This window comes from Ambystoma mexicanum, chromosome 4q (genome assembly GCF_040938575.1).
Source record: "Ambystoma mexicanum isolate Mex_15411 chromosome 4q, UKY_AmexF1_1, whole genome shotgun sequence".
NCBI classification, from domain to species: domain Eukaryota; kingdom Metazoa; phylum Chordata; class Amphibia; order Caudata; family Ambystomatidae; genus Ambystoma; species Ambystoma mexicanum.
The window spans coordinates 533,839,782-533,866,922 of NC_090928.1; the positions used below are offsets into that span (position 1 = coordinate 533,839,782).

The following is a 27,141-nucleotide window of genomic DNA, read 5'->3' on the forward strand; positions in this document are numbered from 1 at the left end:
GGATTGGTATGATTACTGATTCCGACATGCTTTCTGACAGCTGTTCTTTCTAATACCTCTTGATACTTTTCTAGCAATCTTGATGCTAAGGTGCCCTTGTATATCTTGTAAAATTCCCCTGGGAGCCCATCGGGTCCTGGGGATTTGCTTGGTAGGAGCTCAGTGATTACTGTCTCTATTTCTTCCACTGTGAGGGGGGAGCCTCTAATAATTGGACTTGTTCTGTTGCTAGTTTCGGCAATCTTATCTCTGCCAGGGCGTCTGCTGTATCACCTAGCTCCACTTCTACGTTAGGGGCGTACAATCGCTCATAAAAGCGTCAGAATAGTTTGTTGATACCCTCCTGGCTTCGGACCTCTATCCCTGCTTTGTCTTTTATTGCGTTAATTGCATCTCTTTTACATTCCTGCTTCGTAAGTCATGCCAGCAGCCTGCCAGGTTTGTCCCCCTCGACGTGCAGCCGCTGTATATACTTCCCATAATCCAATCTTCCCAGTTTCTCCCAGAGTTCTACACATCTCGATCTCAACGCTGTTACTTCTTTAAGTTCCTCGCCAGTCATCCCTGCCTGGCGTTCCACTAGTTCTATCTCCCTTTCCAGTTTACTGAGCTCTGCCAAGGCATCACCTCTTAGTCCCCCTGTTTTCCCTATTGCTGCCTCCCTTATCACCACTTTGACGGCATCCCACAGTGTACCATTACTCTCTACGCTTCCCACACTGTGCTAAAAATAATCTTCTATCACATCATGTAAATATTCCTCAAACTCGCCTTCCTTCACTGCCTCCGCTCTCAGTCGCCATGTTGGTATTGGAGCCTTTCTGTAGGTGTGTGCCCATGTTGCTAGCAATGGTGCATGGTCGGATAGTGTGTGTGCCTTAATGTTTATCCCTGTGAAATCCGTCAAAGATTCAGTGCCTGTAAATAAATAGTCTATGCGTGTGAATATTTCATGGGGTGCACTATAATATGTATACCGTCTCTCATCCCTGTGTACCTTAATAATAATAATAATAATAATAATAATAATAATTAGGCTTTTATATAGCGCTACAAACCCTCAGGTATCTGAGCGCTGCTTATTATTACCCACGGTGTGTGGTGCTCATTTATCGACCTCGGAAGGATGAAAGGCTGAGTTTGGCCCCGCCGGGATTCGAACCTGCGTTAACAGGCTCTGCACGGGTGTCAAAGCGGGCGCTCTACTCGCTGTGCCACTTGACCTTCCTCCAGACATCTGTTAGATGCAATCGGGTCAGGATCATTTTTAACGCCTTAGCTGGGGGTGATGGCTTCCTGTGTTTGTCATCCGATCTGTCCAGGTGTGGGTCCAGAGTGCAATTGAAGTCTCCGCCCAGATTAACGTTGCCTCTCTGTATTTGGCCAGTTTAGGTGCAAGTCTCCTGAAGAATTCTGTTGCATTGTGATTCGGAGCATATTTATTTATCAAACATATTTCCGTATTCTCCAGCATTCTGTGCACTATCACCAGTCTACCTTCTGAATCATGTTCTTGCTTTATCATCTGGAATGGGACCCCTGGGGCAGCCCATATCAGCACTCCACTGGCATAGTTTGAATATGTGGAACTGTACACCTGTCCCCCCCCCCATTTCTTGTCCACTTTGGTTTGTTTCTCCAGTGTTAGGTGAGTCTTGCAATATTTCTATCGTGACCTTCATCCTGCTTAGCCAGGCATATACTCAGATTCTTTTAACGTAGGCATTGAGCCCTCTGACGTTCCAGGTTGCAATCATTATCTTATCCCTCCTGTGTCTCCAATTCCATAGGCCTCCGACTCGGGATGTTTCTCTGAGCCTGGCCCTTTTGCTCCCCGTCATGTCTGCCACCATTCACTCCATGCCTTCTGCTTCTTTGTGTGCTGCTTCCTCCACTGTTAGTGCCTTCTACCAACCAACCAAACCATTGACTAACTATAAATATCAAACAAACCCCCAGCCACCCTCCCCCTGCTCGGGCTTCGTTGCATCTCTTGTTTCGCCCACCGAGGGGGGACCGGCCCGCCGCAGTGTGATGCCTCCGAACTGACATCTAAACTCATAGAACACTTTGGGGTTGTGTGTTTTGTCGTCCTTTCCATCAGACTTGGAGCCCATCGCTCCCTTCTAAATTCCTTCTGGCTTGCGTTATGTTCTTTGTGTTGAAATGTCCCTACTCATATTGATCCCCGCTCTTTATCGCCGGGGCAGGTTTCCATCGTTAATGGCGATCCAAGGTCTTTGCTGGGAATACCTTGCTGGTCCATCCATGTGTGTGCCTCCTCTGTCATCTCAAAGAAACACGACCTACCCTGATGTATCACCTTAAGTTTATCATGATATAGCAACATGTAACGTATACCTGCCGCCCTAAGGTGTCCTATAGTTTGGCCGAAACGCGCTCTTTGCTTCTGGACCATGAAAGTGTAATCTGGATATATAGTGATTCTGGAGGAGTTACTGGTTATCACGCCCCCTTCTCTCGAGAATGTCAATATCTTCTCCCTTTCCTTGAAATTCATGATCTTGGCTATCATTGATATCGGGGGTTGGGGGAGGCACCTGGTTGGGGTTTTCTGGTCAGGGCTCTGTGGGCTTTCTACCGCAAAACCCTGGGACAGTACCCCTGCCCCAATCTCCTGCAGCAGCAGATTTTCAACATACTCCGTAGGGGGTCTGCCTTCCTCACCTTCCGGCAGTCCGACTATACGGATGTTGTTCCTTCGTGCCCTCACCTCCGCATCCTATGCTCTGCGTTCCAGGATCTTTACTCGTTGCAGCACCTCCAACATTTGTGTCTGAGTGGTGGCGACATCGGTGGTGTTTTGCTGCACCTGCTGTTCTGCTGTAGTCACTCGGTCTGTCAAGTTTCGGGCATCTTGCCGGAGGAAGCCCACATCCACCATGACAGTGTCCAGTTTGTTTTCTAAGGATGCCCTCAGGGCAACTATCGCTGTGTCCATCTTGTTTTCCAAGGACGCCTTCAGGGCGGCGATTGCTTCCAGTATTGGTCCTTCGCTCCCACTTCCCACCTGTTTTGCTGCGCTTGTCGAAGCCATCACTGCGTTTGACTGTGTGGGTTGTTTCTTGTCAGACTTTCTGGTAAAGGAGTCTATGCTAGTTTGTTTACCTCTTCCTCCTTTTGGCCTGTTTGGCATTCTCCCCTAGTGGGCGTGAGTCGTAGTTTTCCCCCTCTGTACTTCCGAGGGCGGTGCACTGAGTCCACCTTCTATAAGTGTGCTGGTTTACTGGGGGTCTCTGAAAACGTCATCCTCTTCCCTATGTGGTGCATTAGCTGCCTCTCACTCTCCTGCTTTTGCGCTCTTCACATGCACTCGGTCCTTGTTCAGGGTAGGTGCCAGCCCCCCTATTTGTCCCTGGAGCCCACCAGAGCTAGTACGTCATGGCAATCAGCAGACTGTCCTCCTGCTTCTATACCTCTCCACTTGGGCTGTCCCGTTGATGTTGTGTCCTTGTCTTATCCCCAATGCCTTGTGCGCGTCTATCCTTTGCCCCTGTAGCCACAGGGTAACTTTGACTGCTGGAGGGTGTTCCTCTTCGTTGCTTCCCCGGCCCAGGAGACCGGACCTCCCTCCCCCATATATTGTCTTTTTATTCTTGTATTCCTTTTATTACTCCTGTGTTTCCTTGTTCATTAAATAACCTGGGGGAACTGGCGCTCCGTTGCCTGCTCCTGCGAGCCCCAAAGTTGAGCACGCTCGTGCGTTAATGTCAAAGCGTAGCTTGTTTGCGCTTGAGCTGGTACGCTATTAGCCCCGGGAGGGGATAATCGCCAGTTGCTCTCTCTTGCACTGCTTTCCCCCATTTTGATTTTCAAGTGGCAAGTGGGCTGTGTCCTCCCACGTTGCACTGCTTCCTTAACAGTTTTGTATCTTGTATTGCTGAATGCTCCGCACAGTGTTCATGTTTATTGATTTATGGGGCTATCCCTCTCTTTAATACTGTCCCTGGGGCTTTCAATCTGGCCATTTTTGCTCGTGGCCTTGGGGTGCACCCCTCCTATACTCCAGCGCACAAAGCATGTGCTCCCAGGATGGACTCTGCAGGCCCCGCTAGCTCCGATCGGGAGCAGGGGAGTCCGCAGTCCCCTTCTTCCGCCCTCTGGCCTGGCCGGAGCCCACACCGCTCACCTGCGCGACTCGCCGTCGTCCTCTCTTCTCCTCCTCAGGATCCGCCGATGCTCTGGGTCTCCTACTGTGTCCTCTCGTGTCTCTGGCTCTGTTTCAGGCCTTCAGCACTGCTTGGGCCAACCAAGTACCTTTCCCGGCCATGGGGACCCGCCTCCCAGCTGTCGGTGGGCAGAGGATCTGGATCTTGTGCGGTCCCGCCTCTTGTCCCAGCGGGCTCGCTGTCTCCCTACATGTCCTGCTCGGAGGGACAGTCTCACTCGGGCTCCCCGAGTGTTGTCCGTGGATCCCCAATACTCCCCGCAAGAGGGATGTGCAAATGGGAGGTCTTGTGGACCCGTCTCACCCGGGTGTTGGGTTTTTGCTTGTCCTCCACCCCGGCGCCTGATTCTCACCTCACTGCCTTGTCCTGGCCACCGCTAGGCAGTCTCGTGGGCTCCAGCTCCACTGGTCGCTCCTGCCCGGCAAGCGATGTTCTTGTCCGCCGTCCGCACCCTCTGGCAGCGCTCTCCCTTCGTTCTTCCTGCGTAGTCCTGGTGCCCCGTGGCAGGTCAGGACCCTGAGTCACTCCAAAGTTCCCCTGCTGCAGTCGGGGACTTCTCGCCAGGGCCGCCTCTCCTACCCGCTCGCTCCCCTGCCACTCTGTCACTGGGCCACCCGCCTCGCCTCCGTCTCTAAGCTCCACCTCGGCCTGGATCCACCATCTTAGATCCGCTGAACGGGTCTGCGCTCTCCCTCTTCACTGCGTATCACCTCACTTGGGTTCCGGTTTTTGAGGATCGACCCCGGTGTACTCGGGACCTTCATGGACCCATACATCTACTTTCAGCCATGGTTTATGCTATTTTTACCAGTATATAGCAGTAGCAATATAACATTATTAAATGCTATCAAATTAATATCAAATACTTTAAAGGGCTTATCAATAATATGTACAAAGCCAATCCCACTCCCGTGTCATCAACGTGTCACCACGACAAAACCCTAACGTTCACAGTTTATCTCCTCACAACTTACTTTGACCTCCAACAGGCAGCAGCACACACAAGTGCTCCGAGACCACATTTTTAGATAAACTTTACATTCACTTTATATCAAATAATCTCAACATCCTGTCAAACTACAAAAAAACTTTATATAAAAAAAAATATACATTTGATATAAAATAGATATCATCTTTGATATTACTTTTATATTACATTTATTTGAAGTCCATATCAAACCATATCATAAATGGCGGGATTTAGGACACCCACGGCGCGTTCCCGCCTATCAGAACTTTTACTTTGCAAAAAAGGGGGCCTCATTAACTACTTAGGGGTTCTGGGTGTTAATCTTTTTCACGCACAGTTTTTATTGTGCTCTCTTTGGACCACAAATGGATCAATTCTTAGGCATGCTTTCATATGTGGACAGTTGGTTATTGGGATTCGCATTAAAAAGCGATGCCTTATGTTACAGAAATTTAAATCACTGTTTCCTCCTTCTCCCCTTCTTGCCTGCAGGCTGCTTGCCATAAAGAGCGATATGTTTCACAGAAGGCGGTCTCAGTAATCCATGATATTGTCACAGAAATTCTCTTGGACTGGAATGAGCCCTGTCATTTTCGCTTTAACGAGGCTCTGTTCCGCCCCTTTGAGCGTATCATGCAGCTGGAGCTCTGCGACGAGGATGTACAAGACCAGGTAAGGGCATAACATTTGTTGAGGAAAAGGGCAGCTAATGTATGACTCGCATGGGATGCAGTTCATGTAGCGCCTAGTGAGTTGGGACGGAATAATGTGGCCTTACACTAAGCCTAGACGCACTGTTTTAGGTAGACCTTTTGAACGTGACATCAGAGCAAATAGTGATCAAAATGCTCAAATCAGGACATCCAGCTCCTGCTTCAGACCAGGAGCACTGAAGACATGAAGGTGCTAGCCAGCTGCTTAAATGCCCTAAAACACAGATGTCCTCCAGTTGCTTGTATCATCATAAAAAATGAATTTTTAATAAATACATAGCCAGGAAGATGCTCACAACAAACGTTCTATCCACTGATTGCACAAACTCATTTAACCATTCACAGTTTTGCTCACTGGTCCCCCTACTCCACTGCAAACCTTCCTTCCCTTTTCACATTAAAAGGATAACAGACACCTGATTCAAAACTTTATAGGTGCTCCGCAAATTAAAGCCCATCCTCCAGAGATGCTTATAGGTCTGCAAATAGTGCCATTTATACTTTGCAAAAGGATACTCCTGTAGCTTTATGCTTCAGAACCCCAACCTACACGTTTGGGCATGGGTTAGGAGGGCTGGGGAGGGAATGGGGGTTGCAGGGTGTCCCCCGCTTTAGGGAACAGTAGAGAAGGGGTGCAACAGAAGGGAAGTTGTTTCCCCACAGCGCCAAAATCGGGCCCAGTCAAGATTAATTCGGCCTGTGTGGAAACAACATAAAACCAGTACCAGACCTCTCTCCCTATCCCCAACCCACGCGCACTACATTGATTTCACAAACCTGTGATTTGCTTCATTCTAGGTAATCAACTTTAGGTGCAAACAAACTACCCAACAAGGTCAATCTAAACCACCCTCCTGTATGCCTCTAAGCATAAGCTCACCCATATAAGTGAACAGTGTAGAACAATATGGACTTTCCTATCCCCTTCCTTCTATCCACCATCTCAGATGAATAAGACACCTCAGGACATTCCGAACACTACTTAAAAAAAACACCTCTTTTCAGAAGTCCATATTCCCTGTGACCTATGCAGAATTGCCTTTAATCTGCCATCCCACTGCAAAACGGACTTAGAACACCCACTGATCTTAAAAATCACCACAGCTAAGGAGATAAAACTCATGGACAAAATTAAAGACATGGAACAAACTAATCAGAAAAATACTGAAATATTTGGAAAACTGAAATATATACAAGACTTATTTTCCAAGCCTGCTTTATAGTTGTAAATCCACTTAGCTAATTTAAGAACATAAAATGGATTCTGTATAGCTTAGTTTGCCAATATAATTACAAAATTTGGCATATTTATGAGGCAGAAAAAAGTGTACATTTTTGGCTCGTTTGAATTTTCAACCCGGGTCTGAGCAAACCAAAATTAGCTAATAGATCAGTCGTTCTGATCTGTGTACTTTTAGCACATATATACACGTGGATAGCTACAGCTGTTGCTGGACAATTCCTCCACAAACTAAGTAAAAACCGTTGAGCTTTCTCTTTATTTTGCTTGTTCAAAAATGTGCAAATAAATACTGACACTCTGTCATTCCTACATAAATCAAAGGTCCATAATAGAGGAAGGAGGTCCACAAGCAAAAATGCACAGATTCCGTCTTCCTCCTCTTGTAAAAATGACATTGTCACCACGAGGCAGAAATGATGTACTACTTTCCCTTAAGACACAGACGTTGGCATGAGCTGATGGTATAGTCTAACAAAAAAGTCTTTCTTTGACCTACTTAGAGAAAATGTTTGGGGCGTGAGTGGTAGAACTATAATTTCATTCATCATTCTAAAAGAACATATTTTGCAGGATTTTATATTTAAGGGCAATGCTTGGACAGATTTCGACACATTAAATAAGGGCATTACAAACCTTAAAGGAGGCAGAGTGCTTCTGCCTTCTGTACAAGGTCAGTACCCTGACCATTTCACAAGAGGATGGACATCCTTCTCAGCCTGCGGTGGAGGGGGGTTACCAGGCAGTAATCCCGGGACAGTCATACGCAAGGTGGGAAAAGGTTGTAGTTGAGATGGCCCCAATGCCTGCCCCTCCACCTTGTGTCAGTTTGTTTATGTGCAGTACCCATTTGCCTCAACTCATGCCTCAGGCTCTAAATTCGGGCCACGATTTTTTTATATGCTTCAGAAATGCAGCAGACATGTGAGAAGAAAACTTGCAAAAGAGAAAATCATGAACGTCCGACACAAAGGCATTGCCACACCCTGCCAGAGAGAGAGAGGGAGGCATTAGTGAGAGAACTAGAGATCTGGCATCCCAGCTTGGAGTCCTGTGCAAGCAGCATCCCAACACTGCTGGAGTGAAGTAAATCACAGAACGAAGAGCTCCGACGCAGCAGTCTCCAACGTGGCACACCGTATGCCAGCCTCCGGCTGCCCTGGAAGTAGACTTGTACAGGCCCCTTGACAACCGGGGACATAGCTTAGGGGAGACCTATCCAGAACCCCCTAACAGAAGTTGGGACATTGTGCGACCGCCATTGTTGTTCCACGATGGCCGTAGACAGATAAAGGGGGCAAGACTTAAGGGACTAGGTGAAGACTTTCTTGAATGTAACCCCTCCCAGGTGGGGAAGACGGGCCAGATTGGCCAGGAACACAGACCAACCAGAGTGTAGGGAAGGTGTTAAAAAGACCCAGGAAACATGAATTTGTGAGTTGTTCTGGTGAGGTCAGAGGAGGAGAAAGTGGCAGACCAACAGACTAGCAGGAGGAAGGACAGCGATGTGGAGATGATTTCTTAAGCAGGTAAGGAATTGGTTAGTGAGTGTAAGTGGTACTACAATGTGAGTGTGCTTGAAAGAGTGGCAAGTGTGCTTAGGACCGGGAGTGTACAGAATTAATGTGAAGTGCTTATGTGAGTGAAAAGGATGGTGTTTGAGTAGAAAGTTGGGTTGGAATATTAGTATTAGTAGTGTGGAGGAGGAAGTTGAGGTGTGGAGGAGGGAGTAGTAGTGCAAAGCCGGAAAAATAGAGTAGAGGAGGGATTAGTAACATCAAAATGTGGAAAAAGGCCTAGAAGTAGTGAGCGACATCGGAGGGACAGAGGACGACGCCAGGAATAAAGAAGGCAAGCGGCGTCAAAGGGTGGAGAGTACTGAGGAGAACATCAGGAAATGAAAGGGAGAGGAGAACATGGGCATGAAAGGGGGGAGACCAAATTAAACAAGGGTGTCTGAAAGGCACAATCAATCATACTTGTTAAAATAACTGACCCCTGGATAGTATAGGGTCAGTCTAGGAAATCCCTGAGGGAGGTTAGACGGAGAAGACATTCTGCCGTCAGGTGTTTACCTCTAGTAAAGACAAAGCTAAACAGTGAGGGTAATATGTGGTAGATACTACCCTGTGGAGTAGGGAGATGCCTGGGCTAGGGAGGATTGGTGCTTTTTAGATGAGAGAGAGTGGGATTGCCCTAGGGCCCTGAAAAATCAAATAAAAAACCCTTGAACTGTCTCTGAGATTCAGAGTATTCTTTGAGCCATCAGTAACACTAAACACCTTTTCTGGAAACTCATGATGTGCAGTCTCATAGTTGGGGATCAACAGATGACTTGAAACCAGGTTGTAAGATTCAAGGTTCTTTACGACAATTAAAAAAAAAAAACAAGGGATTTGAGTTTAACTGAAGTCAACAAAGGAGAATTCAACACACAAGAAAATTTAGATATCTCTATAGTACCATAGTCCACAGTCGTTTTTGGAGTTTTAAGTGTCCTGCACTTCGTTTTTGGCAGTAGCTATTGTTAAAGTGGTTTTCATAGATGTTACAGGACGTTGCAAACCCTGGTGCCTTGGGTTGTCTAGACAGGGAAAATGCATCAGATACATTAAGATACTTTTCAGGATTGTGTGTGCCCTGAATATTGTAAGCGTAACCCATTGACAGGCTGCTCGAGAGCTGAGCGGGGCATAGAGCAGGTTCGCTCGTCAAGGTTTTATCGTAGCTGTGTTCACTGGAAGCCAGAATTGTTTGTTGTTTGTTCCCAATCGAGTTACCATTCAAGTCTTTCTTCTGTGCAGGGCGCTCTGCAAGCTCTGAATTGAAACACTAGCGGCTATGTGAATCGCGCTTGTTAATTCCCATTGTTGATGAAACCACTTTTCTGTATTTCATTCCTGGTCTTTGCAGATGCCTGCAAGACCATGTTATCGGGCAGACAATCTTCCAGCAGCCTGTTTTTGATTGCAGTTACGCAGACTGTCTTTCATGCAAACAATGCCATGTTCATTTTCCATGCTGTGCCACTATTCCTTGCCTGATTTCCCTGGGGTTATCTGAATTAAAGGATACGCTGAACCCTTCATTACTTTTACAAGGATCGGCTTTAATAACAAGAAAGGGGTTCTTAGAAGGCAGAGAAGGGGCCGTCTTAGTTGGGTCTTTGTACTGGGCTTACTGTGTGACCTTTTGGAAAGGACTAGCCTGGGGGGTTTGAAGGTGACAAAATGAATGTACAGGTTTCTTTTCCTTTTGTATACTATTTCTTGAGCCATCGACCTTCTAGATAGTCACCCTTTGGGGAGCCCGACTTTTCCTTCCCATATATTCCTCTCCTGGGCCAACATGCAGTTGTCAGGGTTTATCTAGGGATTGACAATCCTAAGGCTGGAGATGGTCTAGGGAGATTGAGGGGTCCTTTGTGTAAATCCCCTATGCCCTACATCATGGAGGTGGCAGCACCAGATGCCCAAGGTCTCGCCAGTCACATCATGCAGCCTCTGACATGAGACTTCCTCACAGCCGTAAAAACAGTAGTGAAACATGCTAGAATTGAATTCTTTGTCAAATGTGAACTTCAAATGTAAAAATAATGTATTTTAACTTCCAAACACGCCTCGATTGAAATTCCCTCTCTGATTCAAAACAAGAGCAGCGGGTTAGCTGCTCTGTGCCTACAAAGTATGACCACAGAGAAATCAGACATTTTAAATACAGCAAAACATGACCGAGCATATCTGATAATGTTCAATCCAAGAATTCCCAGTAAGAAGACAATTACCTAAAAAAAGACAAAAGTAAGTCCTTGGAAAAAGAAAACAAATGTTTTTTTTCAGAATGCTTCTAGTCCCTCGCTTCACTAAACAAAACTGCACTATTGTTCACTACTGGCCCAGGACCCATCATCACACCCAATAACACCATCCAATTACCCACAAGCAGTTGCCATGCGAAAGGGCAAGATCCCTCGCACTTCAAGTCTTAGTGCCTGAGTCCCTTACCTAGTCCCTTAGTAACCTCCTGTCTCTTATTCCTGCCCATGGATACCTGAGAGACGAGTGCTGGCATCACACAAATTACATAAGCTTACAAATACAAATATTGATATTATCGCCACAGAGCCTTTGCTTTAATAATCGCTCTTGACATTAGAATATGTTTTCAATGGAAAGTCAAGTCGGGGAAAAAAATGTTTGCTCTGACCTCGGTTTTGTAGAAAAATGTAAAAATATCGACTGTAAGGGTGTCTTGGAGTGAAGTTACTTACAAATCCACTGCTTAATTAGATCATTGTCCAATTCTGTAGAAAATAAATGCAACTTTTTTTGACAGCAGCTCAAGCATATTCTCGGGAGTTCATTCTTCATGTCTATTTCTTGATTAAAGGAAATTGGCCCTAGTTCTTCAATATGTAAATACAGGTATGATTGTCCGAGTACAAATATTTCTAAATGGACTAGCATGTTGACTGTCAAGCACACTTTATAAAAAATGTAATGATGTTGTTCTTACCATTGACCCTATGGCCGATGACCTCCCTTGTAGCCCAGACTTTTGCAGACAAAAATAATATTTTTGCCCCAACCTTTGGGACATGGGGGCACACAAATGCTTCTCCCCCAATTGAGCATGTATATATGTGTCAGAAGCGTCCGTCTGTTTCTGTGGTCCCGTGAGTAGAGAGACGGTGTGGCTTGACGCTCATTAACACATATAGAGGTGCTTTCCTCTAGCACTCCTTCTTGGAGACGTGTTTTGGAGACGTAGAGACTGTGTGGAGAAGGGTGTGCAGACGTCGACGGGCAGCGGGTGCAGCTATCCCACAGACGTCCCCCGGCCATCCCCACGCCAGACATACACTCTGCACAACTCTGCAGTCTTTACAGTCAATGCCCATACCTCCTGCCCCCATCTACCGCACTCAACCTCGAGAGGGGGGGGGGAATCAGAGTAACGCAAAGTCAACCAGAGTTCCAAAACATTGGCACTCTGGTAAAGCAGGTAAGGCTAAGGTGCTCTGGTGTTCCCTGCTGTCTCCCTGCTACTGTCCTACTGATATACGGAGTGAGTTGGAGGGAGTTTCCTCCTGCTCCAACCCATGATATAGTATCACATTGGCACATAAGTGTTCCACAGGGCATTTAACCCTCATGTGTATTTTTGCAATCACTATGACCGCATCGGTTTAGATCTGTTTAAATCTGGAGTTCCAATAATTGGAATCCCCAAGAAGTGTTCCTCAAGAATCATTATTTTATAAACTGTGACCTACGTTGTTGGAGGGACTGTTGGAGTGACTGTTAGTATTTCAGCCTTGGAGCGCCAACTTTATTTTTTCTTCTCGGGATATCCATAAGTAAAGAGCCTTGACCCTAGCAGGATTACCAGTCCCCTCTCGTCTGCTCTCAGGCTCTACGTGCTAGATCACACAGCAAGTGCTCTAGTTCATTTTCTAGTATGATCATTTTTTGGAAACGGCCTATTTAGACACATTGTCACGCGGATTTGGAATATGAATAACACATTTCAACTGTTTAGCTGCTGTTTGTGGAGACGTTATGTATATTCTGAGGAGTGGGGTCTATAAGGATGGTTGACTGGCTATAGAGGTAGACTGTGAGGAATCCAGTGCTTACTCGTGAGTAGCAGAGTCATCTTGTCCGCCTGCAGCAGTGTAGGTGAACTCCACCGCTCCTAATATGGTGTCCCCAGTGTCTTCTCTCCAAATCTGGGCTCTGGACATGTTTGTAAATTGCAAGGAGTATACCCTTTCTGCATCCTCAATAAAAAGAAAGATAAATGATTGCCTCCAGTTGGGTCAAAACTGTATTTTCGACTGACAAGGTGGTCCAGGAAGAGGTCAGGAGTAAATACTTAACCGGACCTAGTCTCACTGGGTCCCACTTTTTCTACCTCTGCACTACGCAAGCCACAGGAAACGCTGTTTTCCAACTAGGTTGAAAGTAATAAAGTGGGAAACATTTCTTTTGCCATGATTGAATCTCCTCAAATTAGTCCAATGTCTTCAATTAACAACCCAGCAGACAGGGTCTCTATTGAAGTGCAGGAGTGGCCCATTTTGCCAGATGGGGACTCGTTAGAAAATTTTGAAGATTCTTTTCTACCTTTGTCTCCAACTAACCCTCCCCAGTCAGTGCTGGTGGCGATTAACTTTGTTCTATCCTCCATGGTAAAGGTTTTTGAACTATTGAAGGGAGAGGTTCGTGTACAAGCAGGCACTTTACTGGCACTTACGAGGGATCTGGCGGGATGTGAATCTACTATGGTTGGGTTGAAATCTGCAGTGTACATGGTTTTCACTGAAAATCTTTCCTCTATCAAGAAGGTGGTAGGTTCTCAATCTGTGGTTCTTAATATTCTGCAAGGGATGTAGGATCCTTAAACCAGCAAATTTCAGGAATGTACACTAAAATTGATAGTCTGCTTGACTTGGTTTCCTCTATCAAACCTGCAGAGACTTGTACCCCCCAGCTGGCTCCTTTTGATATTCTGGATGACTCTCCTCTTTCGTTGACAAAAATGGAGGAATTTATTAGGCTGGCCCAAATTCCCCCTGAATTTGAGTCTGGTAACGATGGAGCATTATTACGATCCGCTCCTACTGAGAAGATGGCTGTAACCCCCCAAGGGCAAAAGGTACCCACAGCTTCAAACAGAAAGGCTTTTCAAAAAAGAAAAAGGCTAATATCAAAACTGATAAGGAGAAAGATTCTAATATTACCTCCCAAAAAAAAAAATACAAATCAAAAGTCAAAAAGATCTAGGAGATCTGGTAACCGGCAATACCTAAATGTTCTGGCTAAAGTGGGTGAATCGTCTGATGCAATGGAGCAAATGAGCCGAATGAAAGGGGAAATCTAAACGGTGGAAGGTGACAAAGTCAACTCTAGGCATTAATTTACTTCAGGATCAAACTGCCATAAGAGTGACTGACTCTGCATCGCAAACAGAGGATGTTCCGGTTCTAGCAAATGCTTTTGTTGACTTGACTTCAGAAATCCCCAAGAAAGCCATTCAATTGGCGCCGATATTCTGTAGGGGGAACAAATACAGTCTCTTTACCTCCTGTAATGGACCCCGTTCCCTCAGTGTCCTCGGTGCTGCCCATTCCTGTTAATTCTGAATTGGGAGTGCAAGAAGTCACTGAAGTGGTGACTATGGTTGTTTCTCCCACGGTACAGCCAAGAGAAGTGCCTGATGGTGGGGCTGACTCTAGAGTAACTAATAAAGAATGTACCCTTCTCCCGTTTGCAATCCCCAAAATTTGGCTGGAATGTAAATCCCCAAAATGAGATACAGAGTTACTGAATAGAAGATCAATTCTGGCCATTACAAAATAAATTCCTTCAGTGTGTCTTTTCTCAACATATCATTTGGATTTTGTTTGGTTCCCTTATGAATCCAGATTAGATTTGGTGGAATTGGGACTGAAATCCCATTTGGGGGTGGAAGCTTTCTGGGCTGCGGCCACAGAGGTGGAGAATTTAGGTCTTGTAATCTCCAACTCTCTTCCTGCAAACATTAGGGGCAGGGGCAGTGAGCAAAGCCTTGTACAGAATCAAATGGGGGTGGGTGCTGTTGATGTTGATTCAAATGGTTTGAATGGTTGAGTGGTGTGAGAGTGGGCAGTCTGCGGCAGTCCCTCTCAGCCTTTCTACAGTCTTTCTACAGTGGCTACAGAGACATTTTTGGCGCCTTTTTCCTTCAAAATCAGAAGGCAGCAGCGAAGCGGAGCGGAGTGGTGTGAGAGTGGGCAGTCTGCGGCAGTCCCTCTCAGCCTTTCTACAGTCTTTCTACAGTGGCTACAGAGACATTTTTGGCGCCTTTTTCCTTCAAAATCAGAAGGCAGCAGCGAAGCGGAGCGGAGTGGTGTGAGAGTGGGCAGTCTGCGGCAGTCTAATGGCGTCTAGGGCGGATGGGGGAGAGACCCTGGACCTGAGACACAACATCTTTGAAGAGGAGGATGCTCCACGAAGACTGCGGAGTGCCAACAGTTCGTCTGCCCTTTTGTTGGCTCCCTCACCTTCTAGAGAAATTCACTCTACCCTGCTTTCTAACACTCTAGCCTGTGCAGGCTCTTTGAAAAGATCAGGAGGCAAACTACAAAACATCCCATCAAAGAAGTTACTCAAATCAACTGTGCAATCAACTGTGCAACAGCATGCCACTAAAAACAACATCTCCATACAGAAGCACAAACAACAACTATTACCAGAGGAGTGGATCGAACATACCTCTGGTTTCCCCACGGCTGGGGACGCCGCTGGCGGATCGAGGCGACTGGAGCGGTGTGGCATTTTCGCCTTAGAGCCGGTGATGGGCTCCAGCCCCAGAGGAGCCGCGGTGCCACGACCCCCGGCTGCATCGGTGGACGGCGTGGGGGCCCCCCCCTCGTAGGAGGGGGGGCCTCCCGGGCTGGGGACCGGGTGGGGCTGGGGTCGGATGGCGTCGGCGAGGAGCTCGCGAGCGGGGCTGGCGGCGGGGCTAGCCGCGGCTCCTCGGATCAACGGAGTTGCGGGAAAGCCTCGTTTGAACAGCTGTTGGAGGCTGGGGCCGAGCGCGGACGGATTTGCACAGGAGCTGGGCAGGCTGAGGCCCGGTGTCCAGTCCCGGTGGATGACTCGGAGGAGCCGTCCCTCGAAGGAGGGGAGGCCTCCCGTGTCGTGGACCGGGGGGAGCCGCGGCTGGGCTGCGCAGGTCCTGTTGCACTCAAGGGAGCTTCGTGCATACTCCAGCATCCGGATGAGGAAACCAGAGTCTGTGGGGCAGAGAAGCCCTTAAACTTGACTCCTCCTGGTTTAGCTGCCCCACAGCGCCATCAGGCGGACACGGATATCGTGACAGAGCCCCCACTACAAATTCTAACTAAGGCTCAAGTTCATAATAAACTTTCTTCACCACCAGCAGAACGTGCAGAATTGTCCATTTATGATAGAAATGGCCTAAAGTCGCCAGAGGGAGGGGACAAGACTCTTGAACACTCAGTTGAGACGATTTCAACCTCGCCCGCACTAACCTTCTCTCCTTTGGCCCCCATAAGTCTTGAGCCCATCGAACCTGAGGTTGTCAAATCTATAGACTTGAGGAGGGGTAGCAAACAGGGGGATCCAACTCGCCAATTACATGGAATCCCATTTAGACTGCTTTCTAAGAAAAATTTTGACCTTCCAAAGTCTACCAAGCGAACAGCTGCAAAAAAACCTCCGAGATTAGCAATACCAATGGCGAGTCAGCGTTTGGAAAACTCACTAAAAACGCTTTTTCACAGACAGGCCATAAAGAAATTGCACCATGCAGGGCTTGGGGAAATTTCAGACGCAGACCTTTTGGAAGCTCTCCTAGAACCTCTACTCACTGCATCATCGGACTCTCAGAAGAATTCCTCTAGCAGTGGGTTTATGGCTCCACCAACTCATACAAAGGCACATCTATTAGATACTCCTAACTTTGGACCATCAGGCTCACCAACTATCTTGGAACTACAAAAAACTGGGATAGAGAAACCGGTACCTCCACCACCATCATTAGTGCATAATGAGCCTTGTGGTGAAGTCCAGGAGTCTCACAGTGAAGCCCCAACTGTCTTGGAGGCTGAGCCTTTAATTGAATCTCTACTGGGAAGTAGGAATTTCTTACCCCAGTCAGACAGTACAGGATCAATACCACCTCTTCCAGTGTCACCGGATCTAAACAGGTTGGGGCTAGCTGACAGTCCAAGTCTGACGGAGTACCCTTTTGAGAAAAGCAACTCGGGATACAAGCCCACCCCTTCGGTGGCTCCTTCGGCCAGCGAAGCACTTGAGGAAAATGGAAACAAAGAGGTCCTGCTGGACCCCCGAGAGGGCTCCATCCCAAGGTTGACGACCTCCCAACAGAAATCAAAGGAACTGCCGCGGCTATGGCCGCCTTCAACACCTGTGAGTTCCGCATCTAATAGAAGATCAAGTGAGGCTTCTTACACTATCCCTAAGGAGACTCCGTCAAAAAAAGCGGATTTCATGTACATCATGTCTGCTGTAACCATCGCTCTAGCACCTTTTTGCAAACTCTATGAGGCAATAAACGACTCTTTGAAAGACCATACTTCTATCTTCGCGATGATGAACTCTAAGCTCATTTACTTAGAAGGTTACATCAACGCTTTAGAGAAAAGAAAAACTGACCCAATTGGTGCTTTGCAGCTCCAGCAAGTTGAGTTCATGGAAGCCCTATCAAGCTTAAGAAAAGCCAACAAAGATAGCCTAGGGATGGATGTAAGTACCCAAATAACAGCACCAGTCACTCCGTGCAGCGACGTATCCTACACTGATTGTGGGACAAGGCCAAAAGCGGGCTCAACCTCCATGTCAGGCTCTCTCAATACACTGCCAATCAGAGCAAATCTGACATCTAACAATCTGAGTGTAAACGATGTAATTTGTTTAGACGCCATCCTCCCACAGAAAGACCACTTAGGATCGAAACTCACCCAAGGCCCAGGCCACAAACCAATGAACCCAGGGCCGCGTTTTGAGGGGAATTTGGACATGAGACCAAAGCAACAGACTCTCAGAACGCACACATGCCTCAAGACGGCTCCTTTGTTTAAAGCATCTCCAGTAACGCCGCAATGTGATCTCCAACAAAAAGATCCCTTACCAAAGACGCCCCAAAACTGGGGAGGGACGAAACCAGTGACAACAAAAGTGACAGACACAGAGGCACATCTAGAAGTCCCATCGCAGTCACCAAAAACATCAGAAGATTTTCTTATGCAAAAGGACTTGATGGACATAAGTCAACACTTTGACGACTCCCCGGACAAACAGAAAGGGGCGAACTCTCATCTAACTAAGATGACATACAACCAGCAGTCAGTCACGAGAGACCTTTCAGGCTTCAGTTCACTGGATGAGCGCTTCAAATCTCTACGTAGCACTCAAGGGGATCAATTCAGGAAATTTACTGAAAAGCGTCCTGAACAAAATTGTGAAGTGGTCCCATCTTCTCATCGGCCTCAAGTGACGTATAGATCAAGAGTTCACACTCAAACAAAACCTGACCTACCGGATAATTCTAAAGACTTGACGTATTCTCATAAGAGAAAGGGACCTCAAGAATATAAACAACATGAGAATGGGGATCATAGATTCCATCATACGAAGAAGTCGCACCAAGACTCGAAACATCACAACAAGAATCCAGCGGTCAAAATACGTCAACGGTCTGGGAACCAAAAATATCTGGTACTAAATAGACGTACGGTGTTGAGACTGCTACATAGTATCTCCTCTTTAAGAAATTTAAAATCAGAGGACCTTACAACGGTGGAACCTTTCCACAAGGACCATACAGCATATTGTCTGCTATACACATCGTCAGCTGATGTGACTACAGCACTACTAGCAGCAGAGGAAGTACTATTCAAACAAGGGTTTGAGCTAACAATAACCAGACCACCTAGAACAGATAATGACAAGACAAAGGATCGTACAATGGAGGAAAGATCAAACGAAGAATGTCAGTCCACTAACTCAAAGGAAAATTCCGTAAAGAAACCACCAGCTACTCTTAAGTCCAACACGATCGACTCTATTTCTCAGGGGAAAGCAAATTCCCCTAGTATTTTTTCTAACACAAAGGCTCCCACAACCTTAGAAGAGACCCAAAAAGTGACTCAGTCCAGACCGTCTTTTGAATCGTCTTCATGGGCCTGGCTACCAAAAGCTTTATCCACACGCCTCCAGAAATAGCCATCAGAATCTACAAAAACTGACCAAGACCTACATCAACTGACTCTGGCAACATGGAACACAAGAGGGTTTCTACATTTGACAACTTCTGGAGACATCAACTTAGGGGACTATGACATCTTATGCCTCCAAGAAGTCTGGTTACAAACCAAACCAACATTGGATGGTTTTGAGATTGCCTTCTCAGAAGCATTAGCGGGCCCTAAAGGAAGACCATCTTCAGGCCTAATCGTCGCAGTCCGGATGGGTGTGGGTTTAGAAATAACCAAAACCATCTTGAAGACCCCATACGCCATCGCGGTACTCATCTCGTGGCAACGAAAGGAGGCTGGGGAAGAACATCAAACATGCACCCCCCTGTTGGTGATGTCGATCTATTGGAACCACAAAGGGATTCAACAGACCTCACTGTTTGATATAGTAACCTCCACATTGGACTCAGTCTACTTAGAGTTTGGGGTATGCGATGTTATAATATGTGGGGACTTAAACATCAAGTGCCCATTGATTAATAATAGCACCACAGACCACGCACAGAGTAAGCCTTGTAAACAAGGCTTAGCCTGGCAGAAGCTGATGACGGCCAGACATCTTTTCAACTCTGCAACTACATTTCTTGATTCTATCTCTCTACCAACATGGAAAAGAGGTTTGACCAGCTCAACAATAGACTACATATTTGTCTCTGATTTGCTGTTAGCCCGGTTGATAGACTTTAACATTTGCCAGTCACAGCAAAGCGACCACAACCTGCTGGCCATTAAATGGGCCTCCACAAAACCAGATACAGATCATTACTCTGAAAGAATCGAACCGGTAGGAAAAGGCAACCGGGTAAGGATCTCACGGACCAACATTCAAGAAATTACTTGTTTGTATGGAAGCAGCAAGGAGGCCGCAAAGGTGGATTACAGACCATTTTTGGAACCTTATAGAGCCTCGTTAAAAAGATCGAAGGGGCCCAATACAACCCAGACCTACCATGCACATACTTTTGACTCGCTTTTGGTGGCACAGCGAAACATCCTCCGCAGAGCTAAAAGAATGGCTGCAAGAAACAACTCGCCCGCTACTAGGGCTCACATGAAGGAGACAACAAGAGCCTATAAAAACTGGCTACGGGGCCACCGTTTAAAACTACACCAACAAGACTCTGAAAACATGTTGGAACAAATTGGAAAATCCAACTCTAGAGACTTTTGGAGTCTGGTTAACCCACGAGCTAAGGAGGCATCTACAATGATGCTAAACAGTATATCGGAACCAGCATGGACTGGGTTCTACTCAACACTCTTCAAATCTCCAGACTCTGAGGAAGGACCTTTATATCCCCAGACGACAGCTCGGTGGGTCGACCTTTCGGACAGAGCTGAAATTTTGGACAAAATATTCAAGCTAAAGAAATCAAGGGCTCCAGGGCCTGACGGTCTGTCAAACGAGAACTTGAAATCCGCGCCAGAAGAATGGGCAAACTTGCTGAGCATAATTTTTTACAAATGCACTACCTCCCGCTCAATCCCGCCCACTTGGACCTCAGGAGTTATTATTCCCATATTCAAAAAAGGAAGGAAGGACGACCCTAGAAATTTTCGCCCGGTGGCCCTCTTAGATGTTATAGGGAAAGTTTATGGTTCCCTTCTGTTGGATCACTTTAATCAGTGGGCAAAAAGTGCGCCCTGTAATGACCCTCTCCAATCGGGGTTTAAAAAAGGAGTAGGAACTAGTATAAACATCTTTATCCTCAGCCTCTTAAAAGCAAAAGCTCGCGAAAAAAATCGGAACCTGTTTTTGGCATTTATAGATCTGTCCCAGGCCTTCGACTTGGTCAACCGAAGGAAGCTCTGGGGAAAACTTTCCAGTTGGGACTGCCCTCAGGAGATCCTGAATCCCATCAAGGCCCTGCACGCTGCCACATCAATGCAGGTACGACTGAACACCAGTGGCCTACTCTCGTCATCCATAACAACAGACAGAGGGGTCAAACAAGGCTGCCCACTAGCACCAGCCCTTTTTCTGGCCTATTTTGGGGACTATAAAGATTCTCTAATCAGCACACGAGTATTCCCCCCAGAACTGGGTAAAGAGAAGATCCCGAGACTCCTGTATGCAGACGACCTCATTCAATTGGACCAGACCCCAATTGGTTTACAACGGCAGCTGTCTGCATTGACCACATATACAGCCGCCAACGACCTAGAAGTAAACAAACAGAAAACGAAGATAATGGTATTTGGAAAGAATCAAAAAAAGACAAAGATGAAGAATATCTCGTGGTATCTGGACACAAACAAAATCGAACAAGTGGCTGAATTTAAATATCTTGGAGTCCTCATTGACTCCACGGCCAATGACTCTGCGATGCAGCACCATCTTTCTGGAAAAATGAAAACTCTAGCCTCGCAAGCAAAAATACTGGACAACAGGGACAAAGCACCCAGACAAAAAAACTAGGAACACCCTACTCCGTGCGAGGCTAAATTTGCTACCTACAAATGAGATTCTGTACACAAGGGGCCTTTCAACAACAAATACTTGCCGCTTTTGTAATAACATTGAACAAAGCGAAACTTTACGGCACCTTTTACTACTATGTCCAGGTACTGACAAATTTAGATCACCATACATTCTCCATCACTTAAAAAACTCCTATCTGAGGGAAGAAGAGCTCTGGTGGGAGCGCTTAATAAGAGGCTTGAGAACATCTTGGTCTATTGCAGCCACAAAAATTTTGGATCAGATCTTCGTACATGTACCCCCGTCTTAACGGGCCTGGCCACAGTTAGACAGTTTGACAGATAATTGTTGGAACTGGGGAGTGTTTTTCGTTCATCTTCTTGTAAAAATCACCACGGTGATTATACACTCGTAATAAAAAAAAAAAAATGGTTTTAAGAAGAATAATATCCTGAAACTTCTACCAAATATATTTTCAGAACTCTTTCAGCAATTCGGCTGGTCGAGGAGCGGCTCTAGTAAATAATCTGGTCAAGCTGATGAGCTGGAATACGCAGGGTACCAGTAGTTTTAAGTATCCCAGTATGCAACAATGGATTTTCAGGCAGCTTTGATCTGGTTGTGGATGGTTTTACTATTGTGGAACAGCTTGCCACCCTTGTGAACAGGGACAGCGCCCATCTGCTGGTCTCCAAATAGCAGCTAGAAACTCGATTTTTTTGAGTTTGGTTAAAATACTGATTGAAAACCAGGGAATATGTGCCGCTAGGGCAACTTTTTGAGAGAATGGGTGTATTAGAACTATAGTCCTGATTAACATATACTGGAACCCCGTCTCTTCTGGATTAACAGTGTTTTTTGAAGATCTATTCTCTCTCCTCAGTACAGTACTGAATGATTTTGAGAATACAGACATAATTCTAGGGGATGTTTTGAATTCAGTTTGCATCACTCATAGATGGGATCACCGTAAATAGTCCCTCAGTGAGGAATGGTTAGAAATGGAGGGAATTCTTGACAGATTGGAATCTACATATGGTAAATGGGTTTATCAGAGGTTCGCGTGTAGTGAACTCAACTTGGACGAATAGCGTGTACAGCTCTATTATAGATTACTTGTTTCTGTCAGCGTCCTTAATTCCATATTGTGACAGATTTGATATCATTGAGACAGAGAGAAGTGATCACAGTATCTTGACAGCTATGTTAGATCTGTGTTTTTTCACGATACCAGGCAGATATATTCTACCCCTCTGGAGGTTAACCAGGGTGGAAATAGGGTGCTGAAGTTTTCATAGAGTCGGCCAATCCCTAAATTTAAAACTTGAGAAATACATTGACCAGGTCAAACAAGTAGATCTCTCGTGGCATTGTAACCTTTTCAATTACACTGAAATCATCTGGGGCCTTAAAAAACCAGACTCGATGTGTAAAAGGATGTGATTTATCATCAACATGAATTTGACAAGCTAACCCGAGTTAAGAAGAAAGAGCTCAGAAGCGCTATTGGAGCCCTTAAAAATGAGCATGGAGGGGCGAGTGTACTAGCAAATAAGTGTAAATCATTGCTTAATGGCTATAGGAATTGGTTGAAGTCCCATCGGGCTGTAAGACTCCAACGTGATGAGGAGACCATGTTGAGGAGCCTATGTAGGAATAATTATAGGAATTTCTGGGATTTGATCAAAGTAAGAGAGCTCAAGGTGGGTTGCAGTGTACCTCTGTTTTTCGGAGGAGGCGTGGTGCTCCCACTTCTTGAAGTTGTACGGTTCCCTGACCACTGAGAGTAACATCTCTCCTCCCAAATTCCATTGGGCCTTGACCATTACGAGGAAGCTGGTGGAGGATCTGATAGAGAGGGCTTCTCCTCCAGAGTAGCGGGTCCAAATGGCCTGTCGAACTCTATATTGAAATCTAAGGCACCCGTCTGGTCTAGGATCCTCTACAATCTCTTTGAGAATATTCTGCAATTGGAGAAAACTCCCCCCTCGTGGAGTTCTGCCATCATTGTTCCAATCTTCAATGGGGGGCGATCGCTCTTCTGATTTCAAACTGGGTTTAGCAGAGGCCTGTCAACGTCATTGAACAGAGTTATTTTGCAGACTCTAATAGCTAAATCCTGGTCAAAGGAAGGTCCGGTTTTATATGCTGCCTGGATTGATTTGTCTTTGGTATTCGACACAAAAGGCTGTGGTTTAAATTACAGCAATGGGGTATTCCTCCAGGGCTACTGGCAATCATCATACATCTTTACATGGACACTAAGATCTGTGTCAGATTAGATTGGAGGGGTTCCCTGTCTGTTTCTATCTCAACAGGTAGAGGAGTTAGGCAGAGGTGCCTCTTGGCTCCCTTCCTTTTCAACCTCTACCTGACTGATCTGACCAAGGCCGTATTGCTCTGTGTCCTTGCTGCTCCAAATATTGGGACCCAACCTTTGTCATGGCTCGCGTATGCGGATGATGTGGTCCTGATGGATTTTTCACCAGTTGGGCTCCAACATCTCATAAGTGGGTATGATGAATATGCAGTGACAAAAGATATAACAATGAATCCTGCTAAAACAATCATCATTTGCTTCTCATCCCCAGGTAGGCGCATTCCATATTTCAATTGGTACCTGAATGGTGTTCGCATTCCGGTGAAGCAGGGGGTAAGGTATTTGGGCCTGATTCTGTATGCAAACCCGTCAGTCATGAAGGAAACAGAAAGTCTGGAAGGTATACTGGATCAGCTAATCTGCCAGATGAAAAAGATCGCTGAGAAGTACTGTAAATTCTTGCTGGTTCCCCTGATTTGTTTTTATAAAGGTAAGGTTATCCCGAAGATGTTATATGGGCTGGACTCAAATTTCCAGGCTTGGTCAGTTAACTAGTCACGATTGGAGGGGAGACTCTGGAAAGGGGTACTAAATCTCCCTCACTCCATTCCAGTCTGTAGCATAAGGTATGAACTGGGCTCGAGTTCTTTGAAAGCGCTGCTGGAACAAAAAATAGTCTCCCTATATCGATCCATTCTGGTTTCTAAGGTGGGCTGCCTGTAAGAAGATGTTGCCTTCCATATGAATCGGGGTCAATCTCTGTATTTGTTGAGATTAAAAGATCTAGCCACAAATATTCTAATCCGTATGGATAGACCCATTGAAGAGTTGGTGGGGAACCCAGAAGTTATTAAAAAAGCCACTCTAATCCAGTATTAGATCCTAACCATCGACTCTTCGTAAATTGAAATTAGCAAAACCTCTTTCCATCCTGGACAAACCCAGCGGTCTTCTTCCGAGATACCTGATTAAATTCCAAGATCCATACGCAAGGCACAAATTTCTCAGGTTTCATTTTAATCTAGTCTTGACAGGAGAAATAAAGGCGGCGCGGGACAGCCTGCATTTGGAAAGGGGTCTTTGTACTCTCTGTTGAAATTGGGGAATCATAAACACTTAAACATATTGTGATTGATTGTTTGGCGCTAGAAGATAGGAGAATTAGATGTCTCCCAATTTGTCCATCGGGAAGCAATGCTGTGGACGGCAGAGTTTTGGGAGAGAGCGGCCTCAGGATATGAAACCAAATTAAGCTTGGGGGTACTAAAACTGTTGAAGATTGCTGGTTTTATTTAATGTCTTGGGCATGAGTGTTTTCTCTGTTTCTTTGTTTTTTTTACTCAAAGGAAAACATTTTTAGTTGTAAATTGTAACGACTATCATGCATTTTAAGATTTTTTTTAATGTGTGTAAATTGTATCATGTAACATTATGTGTTTTATTTTTTTTTAAAATGGTTCAATGCAATAAAAGAAATGTGTTTGTGTATTAGCACTCAGAGTGGGTACCACATCCAATCAGTTTCCTCAGAACACGGGCTCAACCTCATGGTATAAACCTGTGCCCCTGGCAATCTGACAGCTGTTCGTGTCTGCCCTGCCATCTCCCCTCTGTCTCCCCAGCATTTCCTCACTTATTCCCTACCCCTCCCTGACCCAACTTACCTGTATGGGTTGTGGAGCCGCCACACCTCTCATCTCATGGCCAGCTGCTGCCATAGAAATGGAAAAGGCCCACCAATCAGAGCCTTGTTTCCATTGACATGGTGGCAATGTTGCATGAATGTTACTTTGAAACAATGGGTTTGCACGCTTGCCCTCCATCCTTTAGTTCAAAGAAATACATGACTATTATCCCTGGATGTTAACCGGGGTGCTAATAATCATAATCGGGTGTTCTGAGGGCTGTACCAGCTGGTAACATCCCGGGGCCTTTGTTAAAGGCCCTCGCTTCACTTTGCCCTATTACCTGGGCCCTCCAAACGTCTATTTATGGCTAAAATGAGATGTATTACTGGTACAGGTAATCCCGTTCACTCCTCCAGTAATTTGGTTTGGCGTCTGGAACTGTACATGCGATGTGGGGGACTAAGGATTCCTCTTGATGGGAGTGTGATTACAGTTGCTTTTGTAGGTGGGGTCCGTTGCTGAACTTATTTGGAATACATTTTCGGATAATAGTTCACCAGAAGCAATCTTGTACCAGAGTTCATGTATTTCTTTGAAATCCATGTTTGTTACTTTCTCTTTAAATGATTCATTTATGTAGTGCTATATTAGAAGATAAAAGAGAAAATACATATTTTGCTTTCGCAGGTGAATATTTGAGACTGATTGGTCTTAATTAAAGTAGTTTAATCTGGGTACTATTTGTTAAATCTACTACCTTGCGAAGTTGTAACAACAGATTGAGAGTGACTTATTTCTCTGTACCTTCCGATACTGCCAGTGCTTTGCTCAGAGGGGATTTATATTCTAAGAGGTTGCAATACACCATACTGCTACTTTAATAAACAAATTAAGCTGTTACATGTTCATCATGAAACACAAATACATTGAGGAGGAATGTGGCGTTTTCATTCATAGCACTGTTATTTGACATTCACAAATATTTACAAAACAAATTAATCTTTGATGTCAGCTAACTGGCTTAACCTTAATGGCTTGAAAACTAAGCTGCTTATTTTTGGTTCCAAACGCGCAAGAGCGAAGCTCGGACCACAGTACGAGGGCGTTTCTATTGATGAACACTATATCAAAGTAGCAGAGAATGTAAAAACCTTTGGTTTCACATTTGATTCTACCCTCGGGGCCGATGCCCAAGTGGACAACTTGACCAAGAAACCACAGTACCATTTGAGGTTAAGATTAGTCAGGCCATACATATCCGATCAAAATTGTGAGACTCTGGTAAGAGCCATCATTATGCCACGGATATATTATTGTAGTGCATTGTTGAGTGGAGCTAGCCGAAATTGTATTAGAAAGCTTCAAGTTATGCTGTGCAAATCATAAAAAGGATCCCTAAAAGTAGCCACATTTCTGCCCAAGGGAAAAAACTGCACTGGCTGCCAGTGGCAGCCCGGGTTCATTTCAAAATTGACCATTGAACTGTTCTCTTTCCTTTAGGTTGTTTTTGTCTGTGTATGCCCTGATGCATGCAGGCTATGGTGCATTATAAATACATAAATAAAAAATCAAAAAGGTCTTGGGCAAGCATGTTTGTATCACCATCATCCTAATACAGAAGCACTGCACACACATTTCTTTTTTGACTGACATGATCTGTTTAACAATCTAAAATAATGTTGCTTCTGGTAAGTATATGTTAAATAGAAACTGGTCATGAGAACACTTGTCCTGGAGTCATAGTTAATTGGTCCAGTATAATTGCACATGACGTCTGTAGTACTCTTTGGCTAAATAATTTGAAAAGGTTGCAAATCCCTCCACTAAAACGCCTCTTATCGACCCTTTATCAGATTATAGGCATACAAAG

The 27,141-nt window shown here is 45.5% G+C and overlaps 1 protein-coding gene across 2 annotated transcripts in view; it reads left to right on the top strand.

Moving 5' to 3' along the window:
- ARFGEF3 (ARFGEF family member 3) overlaps positions 1–27,141 on the top strand; it is a 1,236,769-nt gene that overhangs the window by 835,833 nt on the left and 373,795 nt on the right. For both annotated transcript variants that reach the window (XM_069608078.1, XM_069608079.1), the window contains exon 22: positions 5,653–5,832. In XM_069608078.1, coding sequence (XP_069464179.1) covers positions 5,653–5,832 — 180 coding nt within the window. The remainder of the gene's footprint in view (positions 1–5,652; positions 5,833–27,141) is intronic.